Source organism: Equus quagga, unplaced genomic scaffold (assembly GCF_021613505.1).
Source record: "Equus quagga isolate Etosha38 unplaced genomic scaffold, UCLA_HA_Equagga_1.0 73442_RagTag, whole genome shotgun sequence".
In the NCBI taxonomy this organism is placed as follows: domain Eukaryota; kingdom Metazoa; phylum Chordata; class Mammalia; order Perissodactyla; family Equidae; genus Equus; species Equus quagga.
The window spans coordinates 11,070,035-11,083,373 of NW_025802777.1; the positions used below are offsets into that span (position 1 = coordinate 11,070,035).

General features: G+C 42.4%; 1 protein-coding gene across 2 annotated transcripts in view; it reads left to right on the forward strand.

The window, feature by feature from the left end:
• Positions 1–655: 655 nt before the first annotated feature.
• Positions 656–13,339, forward strand: part of LOC124234257 (SR-related and CTD-associated factor 4-like) — a 60,688-nt gene continuing 48,004 nt past the window's right edge. For both annotated transcript variants that reach the window (XM_046651507.1, XM_046651508.1), the window contains exon 1: positions 656–1,129. In XM_046651507.1, the coding sequence (XP_046507463.1) occupies positions 1,100–1,129 (30 nt within the window). In that variant the 5' untranslated portion in view covers positions 656–1,099. The remainder of the gene's footprint in view (positions 1,130–13,339) is intronic.

The following is a 13,339-nucleotide window of genomic DNA, read 5'->3' on the forward strand; positions in this document are numbered from 1 at the left end:
GGCAGAGAGTAGGTACTCAAGGAAAGTGAATCAAGGCAAAGGGCTTCCACCAAAAAGAAACAACGTGGTTTGGGGAATCGACATCAAATACAGCGAATCCACTCCTCCCGCGGCACGAGGCTGCACAGGGGTTCCGTTAGGCCAGCGTGGATATCCAGCGCCCGGACGTCCTTCTCGGTGCTTCAGCTCGCGCAGAGTTAACCCGCACAATTAGAGCAGACACCGGGCGGCATCGGCGGAGGCTGCACGGGAGCCTGCAAATGCATGCCCAGCGGGCTGAGGTTAAGTCCTGCGCCTTTTGTTCCAGGCAGCGCAGAGCAAGCGGTTCCATGCCCGCCCGCCCCGGCCGGGCGCTGGCCTGCCTGGGCAGCAGGGCACACACAAACGCACTCGGGCACCGCCGCGTCGGGCAGGGGCGCGCGTGTGCGCGGGCCTTCTCCCTGCCGGCCTCCGGGCGCCGGGATCCCGCGCTCTCCCGCGCCCCTGACCGGGACCCAGCCTCGCCGCCACGCCGCCTCCCGGGCCCGCGGCGGCCGCCGGCGGGAAAGCGCCAGGCGTCCCGGCGTCACGCGCCAGCAGCCGGGCGCGCGGCGCGCGGGGCGGGGCTGGGGCGGGGCCAGCGCGTGCGGGGCGGGGCGGGGCGGGGCTGGAGCCGGGCACAGGAAGCGCTGGGAGGCCCGAGCCGTCCCAGGGTGCCCCGCGCGGCGTGGACTCGGGCCGCTGCCGCCATCCCGCTGGCGAGAGGGAGAGAGAGGCCCGCCCGCTCGCCGGTCGGGCCAGTGTGGGCCAGTGCGTGAGGGCGCGGGGGGCCGTGTCAGCGAGACGCAGAGCGCAGCCGCCACCGCCAAACGGACATGTTGGAGCCCAGCGCCGCCGCCGCCTCTTTTCCCTCATCCTCCGCACGGGACTGAGAGGGGGCCCGCCAGCCCTCCGCCTCTGCCTCTGCCTCGGCCGCAGCCTCTTCCTGCCCGGCCTCGGGCTCCGCCGCGCGTCGCCTCCCCCCGCCCCTCAGGCCCGGCCGGTTCCCCGGCCCCGCTCCGCCGCGGCGCGAGGTCTATGTGAGCGGCGGGCCCGGGGCAGCCGCCGCCGCAGCGCGAACATGGACGCCGTCAACGCCTTCAACCAGGAGGTGAGGGGTGCTCGGGGCAGCGGGCGCCGGGCCTGCCGCGGGCGCCGGCCGCCGTTTCTCCCGCCGCCGGGAGGTTTGAAGCTTTGGTCGGGGTGGGGACGCTTCCTGCCCCGGTTCCGGGGCGGCGGGGCCTGCGCGCAGCGGCCTGGGGCCCTGGGGAGGCGGCGGCGGCCCCCGGCGCCGACCCCGCACCCCTCCCCCACCGCCCACCCCGGGCGCCGACCTCGGGCTGCCCCCCTCGCCCCCTGCCGGCCTCCCCAGCCCGCGGCGGCGCCGGCGCCTCGGACTTCGCCCGCTCTCGGGTCGGGGCAGCGCCGGTGCCGGCTTCGCGGGGCCGGGAGCCCGCAAGGGGCTAAGAAAGGAGCGCGGGCGGGCGGGCGGGGTTGGGGGCGGGGGAGCGGGAGCATCTGCCGGTCGCGGGGCTGGCGGAGCGGCGGTCCCGGCGCTCCTGTTGCTCAGGCCGCGGCGCGGCGGCCGCTGGACTCTGATCCCGGGGCGGGGAGGAGTTGGAGAGGTCCCAGCCCCCGGGGTTCGCCCACTCGGGCAGTGGGGTTCGTGAACGGAGAGGGATAGCTGCTTCCCAGACCGGGTCTCGGGCGCGACCCTCTCCGGGCTCGGCGGCCCCAACGTGACACTTAGAAAGTAGCCTGGGAGAGAAGAGTCTGCCCCGCCGTGGTCCGCTAGAAAGCCGGCCGTGGCCGCCAGTCCCCCACCCTCGCGCCCCTTCTGCACTAGTTAATCCTCGACTCCCTTCTACGGGCACATTTACATGTGAAAACCTCCCAAAACCGGGAACAAAGCTGCCTGCCGCCTTAAAGCTCTCTAGTTTGGTTCCAGGTGCCGGTCTTGGAGCGCGGAGTCCACACTTCCCATTTATCAGAATCGATTTGGGGGGAGGGAACTTGACCACTGACGATTTAAAATGTAGTTGCAGGATGGAAACTGTTGTCACGTGTTGGGCTGGATTATGACCCTTTTCCAAATACTAAAAGATCAACCCAGCGCTGAAAAAAAAATCAGACGTAGTCGTGTTCCGTGTCTTGGTACGGCGTGAAAACTTGCCGCATCTCGCAATGAGATTTTGAAGTTTTGCTTGTAACAGAATTGGGGTGCGATAACTTTCTTTTCGATTCGCGGTGCCGTGATCTGGAACCGTCCAGTAACACTGCAGTTAGGACCGTTTATTGCATTACAAATTATCCTAAAAGACTACTTGTCTTCAACGGATGGGTCCATAAAATGGTTTAACTGCAGTAGTTGCAACCGGTGTTGGACAGTGCCTTGCAAAGTTCAGTAGTGGTGATTTTCAAAATAATGAAATAATATTTCCTCATTTTTGATGGCTAGAGAGTTTGTGATAATGCTCCAAAGATTTCCAGCTGGAAGATGACTTTGTTTCCTGAAGGTAAAATATACTGGAATGTTGGCTCCGCGAGGGCGGGGAGTTTCTCTTCTTTCCCTCCTCCGCCCCCCAAAGCAGGTGCTTGGCAAATACTTGTTGGAATGAATGAGAATTTATACAAATGGTGCAACAACTTTTTAAAGATTATAGGTACATTTCTTTCTCGAGGTAAAAACTTGTTGAATATTTTTAATAGCAATTTTTAATGAATGAGGAGGAAGATTTTTACTGTTTTCTTAAGATCAGAAGTATTTAATTCTGATTTAGGCATTATGGAAGCTGACATTAAACACATTAAGGAAAGTATCTCATGTCGATTCTGGAAAAGTGTGATCAGTAATTTTTTCTTTGAAAAATCAGAGTTAGGAATGACATTGACTCCTTGAAAGGAGAAAATGGTATTTTAACTTTTTTAAATGTACACAATGAGAATTTTCTTATCATTGCTCATTTTCCTCCTTAAATAATTTTCATTTCCGTTGCTAGTCTTTATCAACTGCAACTTTATCATAATGCAACTGCATTATGTTAGGTGTATGTTACCAGTTCCCACTCTCTTCTGCTAAACTTTATTCTGAAGAAATTTTCTTCTGGAGAAATTAGTCTAACTTTAAAATCTATCTTCTTGTTCCTGCTTGATTTGTAGCGCATCTCAGTTATTTCTCCCCATTCATGAAATGTTGTTAAGTTCCCTGTAACCTCAAATCTCCCGAATCTTATCTTTATTTTACAAACTTCTGAGTGTCTGCTCAGCTGCAAAACTGTGTTCTGAATATTGTGGTACTACCAAGGATCTCTACCCCCTAGGAGCCTAAATAATAGAGGACACAGACTTAGGCAAATAACTTTATTATGTGATAAAAACAGCTTCCTTTGGGGCCCTTATAAAGTGCTGTGGGATGGCCATGGGGGAATCATGGAAGATTTGGGAAGAGAAGAAGGTATCAGGTTTCAGGATTTCAGAAGGTGTAGGAAACAGTGTTTAAAGGGCAGCAGTACTGAGGAATAAGTGAACAGTAGTTTGACCCTGGAGGCTGCTGGAAAGTAAGGATGGTTGAGTAGTTTGGAGCCTAACAAGCTTCGTGTGTATCAAATGTGTTTGAATTCCGTTGTTAGGCTATGGATAAACAGAAGGTTTTAAGTAGTGGAGTGATAACAAAATGCTGCTTGATTTGTAGTATGTATTGTAGAAGGCAGCGATTTGGGGAAGATTGACGGGTTAGGGACTGAGGTAGGAGAAGCAAGTAGAATCTGGACTTGGCATGGCCGGATAGAGGGAATGGAGAGGAGGAGAAGGATGTGGGCCAGAAGAATCCAGGGACCCTGGCATCTGATAGGCTTTAAAAGCACCTTTCGCCCCCACAGTCTGAGTGCAGGGAGAGTGGTGCTTGCCATTCACACAAGTCAGGCAGTCATCAAAAGCATATTTAGTGGAGGGGAAAATATGGTTGGTTTTTGAACAGGTTGAATTTGAGTGTGAGTGAAACGGTCTTGTCGAAGTTTTTGACAAGCAGTTGGTCACCTAGGACTCAAACTTCGAGGCAGCCGAGAGAGAGAAGGAGACATCTGGGAGTCGCTCTCAGATGTGCCCTGGAGAAAACAGGGAGAGAGAAAGAAAAGGAATTAGCATTTAGTTAACATCTCTGTCATGTTGGGTACTTTATATATGCATATCTAATTTAATATTCCCACAACCTAGGGTAGACAGCTGTTTATAAATGAGGAAACTGATTTTCAAAGAAGTTAAGTGAGAATTCGCCCAAGGGCACACTGCTAGCTAATGGCAGAGCTGGGATTTGAATGCAGATCTCCCCATCCTGACTGCCGCCTGAAGATGCTTTGTATGATACCAGAGGAGTGGTCTGGTTAAGACTTAAGAAAAAGGCCGCTAAAATGTTTGAGGGTGAGAGGATCTGAAGTTTAAGGTTGAATGGTGATAGGGGAGATAAGGAAATAAGAGGTAGCAAATGTAAAGTAGTTGTTTTTGCAAGTATAGTTGTGAGGGATTCAAGGGAAAAGTTGCTTCAAGCAGGAAGGGAAGGGAGAGCGAAGTCTGGTGCTAAGTCCTGCGTTATGTTTGTGTAGTATGTATATAAGGTCTTAGTAAGTGGTGTTCAAGCCCTGGTCTCAGTTAGATGGGAGTAGAAACTTGAGCATGTTGAGGGTGGAGGTATAGAAAAGCATAGTTTCAGGCAGCAAGAGGGATTAGTTAACTTAAAGCAAAATTGTGGATAAGAGGAAAGGGACAGATCGGAAGCACAGGGAAAGGAGGTCAATCTCTCTGATACAGAAAGGAAGGAAGTTTAAAAAAAGTGGAGTTGTTAAAGACACCCATTTAATAGAGGACTTTTATGGCAAGACACTGTGTTAAGTGTTGTAAAAGATGAAAGATGAGTGAAAAATATCAGTGATCAAGTGTTCTGTGTTTATACACTTTAATGTGGAGAGTTTGGTATTTCTCATAAGTTTGTTGAATGAATAAATATTATAGATTGGATTATTTAAATCCATTGATTGCATTTTTAACCTTTAATCAATCTTCTCTAAATCCAGAAGAATCTCTCTTCCCCTTCACTTTTTTTTTGCAACATCTCTGATTTTTAAGATGTTTAAAGTACAAAAAGAGTGCAAAGAAAATATAACAAGAACTGACAGTTGTTACGATGTTAAGCATTTTTAATTTAAAAATAAAATATTATAAAGTTAAAGTCCTTGTTTCTCCCATCCCAAGTCCCATTCCCCCAGTCAGAGGCAATCAGATAATAATTTAGTATCAATCTCTATGATCCATAAACGATATGTAATATTCTGTGTTTTGATATACATGAGTGGTATGTTGTACATATTCTGTAATGTGTTTTTTTGCTCAAATGTTGTTAGTACCATATATTAAGTTCTAACTGCTGTGTAGTGTGCCATTGTGTGACTAAACCATATTTTATTTATCTGGTTCCCTGGTTGATGAACACTTAAGTTGTTTCTCATTTTTTGATGACAAACACTGCAGTGAACTTTCTCAAACATGTCTCCTTGTGTAAGGACTGCTGTTCTCTAACTTTTTGGATTTTGACTCCTTTAAATTCTTAAAAGTTAAGGACCACAGAGAGCGCACTTCCCTCTCTCCCTCCCCCTCCCTCTCTTTTTTGGTGAGGAAGATTGGCCCTGAGCTAACATCTGTTGCCAATCTTCCTCTTTTTGCTTGAGGAAGATTGTAGCTGAGCCAACATCCATTCCAGTCTTCCTCTATTTTGTGTGGTATGTGGCTTCACAAGCGGAAGTCTGCACCCAGGATCCAAACCCTTGAACCCCAGGCTGCTGAAGCGAAGTGCACAAACTTAACCACTACACCACCAGGCTGGCCCCCACAGAGAGCTTTTTTATCCTTGGGTTATATCTGTTGATATTTACCATATTGGAAATTTAAACTGAGAAATGCACTTAGTAAAAAGAATAAGCCCATTACATGTTAACATAAATAACAATTTTAATTCAAAATAACATTTCCAAAACAAAACAAATTTGTGGGAAGTGACATTATTTTACATTTTTGCAAATCTCGTTTAAACTTTGTTTTAATAAAACCTAGATTCTCCTATCTAATTCTTCATTCAGTGTCTTGCAATTACACATCAGGTAGCCTCTGGAAAACACTGCTGTACACTTGTGAAAATGAAAAGGTCAAGAAATGTCTTAGTATTAATATGAAACCAATTTTTACCTCACGGACCACTGAAAAGCATATAATGCTACTTTGAAGTGCAGGGAGAAAATATGAGTACCTTTATGTTCATTTTTAAAATCAGAAATTAAGCTTTACGCATACTTCATGTATGAATTTTTGTTAGTACACTTATCTGCTTGGGCGGTCATTCTTGAACTACGTGTTATCCTGCAGGAAGAGTTGAGTTCCATGTCTCAGTGGGGAACTTGCAGCCCCTTCCTGTTCCCCACTGGAAATTGTTCTATGTGGACTATTGCATATTTTACCTATTGGTTACTAGGCGTGATAGTCTTGTAGAATTTAGATCGTATGATGAGGATACCTTCTTAAGTTTTTTTTTTAACCTGTACTGTTAGTCTTCGGTTGGTTTTGATCATTCCTTCCTTTCTGAGAGGTCTGCCTAAAGAAGTGGACAAAGAGTTGAAAGAAGGTTCTTAAATTAGCTGTAGTTTTATTTTCTTTCTTGACTCTCAGAGAATTGCTTGTCTCTACCAACAGTAGATGGCTGGCTTTATGGTGAGTGGAATAGAATCAAGCTGGCTCTTCAGAGCTTTTTGTAGCAGCCTTTATCAGTCATGTTCTTGTTGAAAATATCCCCTCCCGGGGCTGGCCCCGTGGCCGAGTGGTTAAGTTCGTGCGCTCCGCTGCAGGCGGCCCAGTGTTTCGTCGGTTCGAATCCTGGGCGCGGACATGGCACTGCTCGTCAGACCACGCTGAGGCAGCGTCCCACATGCCACAACTAGAGGAACCCACAACGAAGAATACACAACTATGTACCGGGGGGCTTTGGGGAGAAAAAGGAAAAAATAAAATCTTTAAAAAAAAAAAAAAAAAAAAAAGAAAAAAAAAGAAAATATCCCCTCCCTAGTCTATCATTTTCTTTAGTGTTTTGTTTCAGAAAAAATTTTATGGGGGCCTGCCCTATGGCCGAGTAGTTAGATTCGCTCCCTCTGCTTCACTGGCCCAGGGTTTCACTGGTTTGGATCCTGGATGCGGACATGGCACCGCTCATCAAGCCATGCTGAGGTGGCGTCCCACTCAGCACAACCAGAAGGACCTACAGCTAGAATATACATCCCTGTACTGGGAGCTTTTGGGAGTAGAAGGAGGAAAAAAAAAAAGATTGGCAACAGATGTTAGCTCAGGTGCCAGTCTTTAAAAAAAAAAAAAACTTATGTGGACATGTGATGAGGAACTGATTCAGAGAAAAAATGGAGTAATGGAAAAGTTGGCTTATAAATCTTGTGAAACAGAATTCAGGAGATAAATATACCTAATAAAAAGTTGACAAAATGGTAGTTGGTTTTTGCGTGTGTGTTTTGTTGGGGGTTTCTTGTTGTTTTTTTACCAGATATAAATTGCAGGTTCTTGTCCTCTGCCGTGGAGCACAAATGAATATAATTACTTCAGCATTCCAGGTAACTTCTTTATAGATTTTTGCACACATTCAAATCTCATTTTAAATATATTTTGACATAAAATGGTGGGGAAAAAAGTTGTTGCATAAATGATGAACATTCCTAACATTTGTTGAGACAAAATGCCGAGTCCTTTTTTTTTTTTTTAGCATACTTCAGAGCAACAGTATACAACTTTAATAATGAGCTAACAAAAGCTACTTAATGTCATCAGGTATATGGAATAAGCACTTTACCTATTGGCAGTTCAAAGTTTTGGCAACATTGGTTGATTAATATTCTGTTCCTGTGGAACCACAGAAAAGGTAGAGTTGGTAATAAATTCTCATTAGGATTAGGCCTTACCAAGATCTGTCATGAGCTTAGTCTAGAAGAGACATGTCTGTATTTCTGTGTTAAGTGTAATTAACAGTGTACTGTTAGGATTTTTTTTGAGAACTAGAAGATTTCACGAACTATTATAATTTATTATGCCTTCGTCACCATCCTGTTCAATATTTGCAGGGTTTATTGATTACATTTCATTGCTTTATAGTTCGAGCTCTTTATTGGTGCTTGTGAAGGCTTATAAATATATAGAAACCTTGATATTCCAGTGAAGCATTGTACAGATTAGGAGTGAATTTAGCAAGAAATGCAATGTAACTCTGGAGTGGAGTTAAGAATTAGAAGCCAAGGTTTGGGGATGAAGGGGTGGGGAGATGAAAAGTGGAGGGCCATCCAAGTACCTCTTACAGGTTATAATTTGTCTTTGGATGATTGGTGATTTTTGGTATAATGTGGGTCAGTAATCCCAGTTGGAAGAGACCATAGAGCAGTGGCATACCTAGCATATTTGACATCCAGAGCAGAAGTTTTTATTTTTTTTAGCACATCCCCCTTCTACAACAAAATTTTCAGAAATAATCATGAAATCGGCCAGGAAAGAAACTTGAACTTCATGCCAGTTACAAATAACTATTAGAACGGAGAAAAGTAGTTGATTAATATTTTTAAATTTCATTAATACATTTTTTGGAAAAAGTAGAAAAACTTGTCTACATACTAGTCTGTGGCACTAATGAATAATAGTTTTCCAGTTTGTTTTCAAGCCTTACCTTCTGCATATTTATATTTGTCAGTGACTGTCGGAGTTGATCTTTACATGTTTGTGTTCAGTAGATAGTTAGAGCCAGATTTACCAATCTTACCTTCACCCATAATTGATTGAAAAGCGCTATTAATTTTAATTACAAAAAGTTGTACATGAAGTGCCAGATGCAAACAGTTGGGAAATCTGAAGCATAAGGTTACTTTTAGCAGAAACTTAGAAAAAGCCCACTTCACAAAAAATTTCTAGAAATCACAATACTGTCCGTCTTTTTTCAGCATTGATTCTAATGACTTTCATATGTCTCATCAGTCAAAAAAAATTTCGCTAAAATGTTTTCACCTAAAAATTCAATACAGGTTTCTGTTGTATTTGGTAAACGTTTTTGGAATTATGGTAAATATCCACTTCCTTACATTCTCTTGTGTAGCATTGACATTCTCCATTTTTGTTCTTGGATCTTCAAACTTGGTGTTTCACTATACCTTTGTTCAAGGCTGATTCTGACTGTAAATATTTATACCAGAAAAAAAGATATTTCAGGAAAGAAGAATTGGACACAGCTGTCATATTTTGGATGTACTGTTTAAACACAGGAATATATATATACATGTATATTCCTACTATATATGTAGGAACCACAGGATTGGAGAGACAACCTGAGCCCGAGGTGCAGGCTGTCCTGAACCTCTTTGCAGTGACTGCAAATGAACAGGTGTAGCAAATCTGCATGTTTTGGGCCCTGACCACATAACTGAAGGGTTTCCTAATGAACTTCCACTTAAAATAGATTGTTTATTAAAGGATATGTAATAAAAATGTACAGATTTGACACATGTATTAGTTGAAATTCCACAGTAACCACAGCAATAGTTTAAGAGTCTCAGTCAACAAAATATTTTAGAGGAAGGAATATTTTATCCCTGATATTATTTAGATTTGCTAGTGCTTGGTGATGATAAAACAATTTTCAGTGTTTTATTACTGTATTTAGAGTTTTGAGAGACAATTCACCCACTCAGTGGCTGCCCGTGGGTGGACTTCTCCTTTTGTCCCACTCTGGGTGTGCTGTCCATAGAGAGCAGTAGTTGTCCAACGCTGTAGTCTGTAAATCTCCATCTGCACTCTCCCCAGTGTAGCTTTATGCACTGTATCACGAGTATTCCACTTTGTTTCCTCCTTTGACTTTGTCAGAGCTGAGTTTTAGCTGAAGTAGAATTGTAATACATTGCTTAAAGGAAATATAATATGGGAATTTACCATAATATGCCTTTTAAAGCCATTAGGAAATAGCTAAAATATTCTTTAAACTTTAATGGCCATATATCACCTAGTTTGCCTTAATTAAGAGATGCTGAATGATACAGTTTAGAAAGGACAACCAAGTTTTGGGTTCAGTTGGAGATATATTTACATCTCTATAAAGGTCTTTACCATTGCTTAGTAAATGTAAGAGCATATTTTATAAAGTTAGGTTTTTAAAAAAAAATAGGAAGTGTCAAAAATAGGCAAAGCCATAGAGATCAAAAGTAGATTATCGGGGGTGGGGAGTGACTGCTAATGAGTATGGAATTTCTTTGGGGGGTGATGAAAATATTCTAAAATTAAATAGTGTTGATAGTTGCACAACTCTGACTATAATAAAAACCCCTGAACCATACATTTTAAAGAGGTGAGTTTTATGGTATATGAATTAACTCTCAAAGCTATTAAAAGAAAAAGAAAAACGTTAGGTTCTAGCACCATTTTCATTGTGTTGTCACTTGATCTGATTTTCTGTCAGGTTGAAAACAATATCTAGTAGCTTCTGAGTGGCTTTGTAAATTATTTTGTTGATCTTAAATCCTAAGTTTGTTCAAAGGATATCTTTGGTTTTTACATGCTATTTTAAGAAGTAATCCAGTGGAGCCAGTTCAAGTAATGGACAGGAAAGGAATCTTGTATTTGCTCATTAAATACCAACCAGATGCCAGCTGATGGGTTAGGTGTTTTATTATGTTTATATGTCTTTGAGTTCTTTCCATTTTAAAGGTGAGGAAACTGGAGAGGTGGTGTGAATTGTCCAAGGTCACACAGTGTAGAAATGGCAGTTTGAGGTTTGAATGAGTGCTGTAACAGCCCACCTGAGCCCAGTCCACAGCCCCACATGGCTGTTGAGGAGTTTTTTGAGCAGCTGATCTTTGTCTTCTGGATTGTTTATGAAGGGAGAGGGCTCCCTAAACAACCTGTGCACATTTGAAGCTTGGTAGCACGTGTACTATAATGTATGCGATTTGGAAGACTTTGTCCAAGTTTCAGAATGGTGAAGGTTGCTGAGTATTTAAGTCGTCCATAGTAATGCAATAGATACAGTGTTCAGAACTTAAGATATATTTTTAAGCATTTATATTTCATTTACTAATTTATATTCACAATTAAATTTTTTAATTGATTAGGGATTTTATGAATGCTAACATTTTCATTTGTAGTCCAATGCTTGTGCATAGGTCCAGTCATTAGAACTTTGTGGAAATAACTGGGTATAAATAAAATACATAATGTAGGGAATAATTCTTATTTTTTTTCTTCTAATCAAATGATTTTATATGCTAGAACCAATTTTTATTTCTTCCATTGAAGTCTAGGATGAAATATTTAATTCACAAAAATGTTTTATAACCAACTTTGCGGGGGTACAAGGTTAACTAGTGAGGCATAATAAAAGTGATTTTGAAACCTGGCATCTGTGCTAGTAAAATAGAGCAATAACATGGATAAAACATTTGGCATTTCCTAAAGTCACCCTCCTGGCCTATTGCTTGAGCAAGTGGAAAGGAAGGAGTTCAGGATTGATCGCAGTTTATGAACCAAAAAGGAACAGGAACTAGAAAATGGAAGGGAAGGAATGGAGAATGACCTGTTGTGGAAAGCTGGAACTGGACGGGTTAAAAGGCAGCCTCGATTCTAAAGAGACGAGTAGTCCCCTGGAAATGGTAGGGGAGTTAGTCTTAAATGAAGAATAAATTAGAGCATACTTTACAGAATAAGTCGTCAGAAATTGACTACTAAGAAAATTAGTTCTTCCAGCAGCAAATGGTAACAGAATTAGGGCTGGGTGATAGAATTAAAAAGTGGGAAATAATGCAGATGAAGTTTAAACTACTGTTTGCCGTGTTACTGTATTCTGTTAATTTTCTTAACATAGAAATATAACTACTTAACCCAAAAGTGCTTTCATATTTAATATTAACTGTATATTTGCACTTATGTGTGTATTTTGTAAAGCTTTTCTCTAAATTCTGGAACTAAGAAAAGTCGGCGAGTTTGTGCGAAAATGTAGTAAGGTAAAGAAATGTAGGAAGAAGTAACTATGAAATTTTTTTTTAACCCTTTGAACTTGAGACTATTATGTACAGCTTTGTTTGTTGCTTGTAAAGATACCTGGTTTAGATCTTTAGAAATCTGAAAATGGAATTTTATGGAGAAATAAATGGAGCTATTTTGTAGTGTTTGTCAAACCAACGACCCTGTTCAGTAGGAGCAGGAAGACAGTACAGTTTTTTTTCCCCTACTGTTTGTTTTAAAAAGCCTTGTAAATGTGCTCCATCTTAGAAATATTTCATATTAATGCCAGACCTATCCTGTCTCCATACTTTCGTCTAAGCAAGCAGAAAATTGGTTAAACATTTGGATTTCAAAGGATTTGACTCTGTGGAAAGTAAACAGAATTTACATAGAAGTAAATTATATATCAGTAATTAAAGGGATGCTGTGTTTAATGCATAGATATCAGCAAAAAATATATTTAAAACTGATTTCTCAGATTTGGGCATTATATCCACAAGGGTGTCAGCTCTTATAAAGATTTAAAGGAGCAAAATGTTAAATTTATTAAAAGTTTGTTTTAGTAATTTTGGAAAGTTTAATTAAAGATTTACCAGCCATTTGGGCTGGCTCCATGGCCAAGTGGTTAAGTTCATGCACTCTGCTCCAGTGGCCTGGGGTTCACCAGTTTGAATCCTAGGCATGGGCCTGCACACCGCTCATCAAGCCAGGCTGTGGCAGCATCCCATGTGGAAGAACCGGAATGACTTACGACTAGGATACACAAGTATGTACTTGGGCTTTGGAGAGAAAAAAAAAAAAGAGGAAGATTGGCAACAGAGATGTTAGCTCAGGGCCAATCTTCCTCACCAAAAAAACCTTAAAAAAAAGATTTACAAGCCATTGGTTTAAACATAACTGTTAACTGCAAAGACAAGATTTATTCCATGCACAAGTTGTATCTGATAATGATGATTCTATATGTTTGTTATATTTATAATCAGAAGTTGCAGAAATACATTTTTGTGGCTCGGATACAAAGTTTTTCATTTTTAAGTCCATGAATTTTAATTTTTTTATTTAGAAATTCATGCAAGTTAGGTAAATTTAAATTAGAAAATAAAGAAAATATCCACCAAATACCACTAACATTTTAGAGAATTTCAGTCTTTTTCCCCCTCCCTTTGTGTTTGGAAATTTTCATCTGGTTACCAGATCTTTTTTTTTTTTTTTTTTTTAAAGATTTTATTTTTTCCTTTTTCTCCCCAAAGCCCCC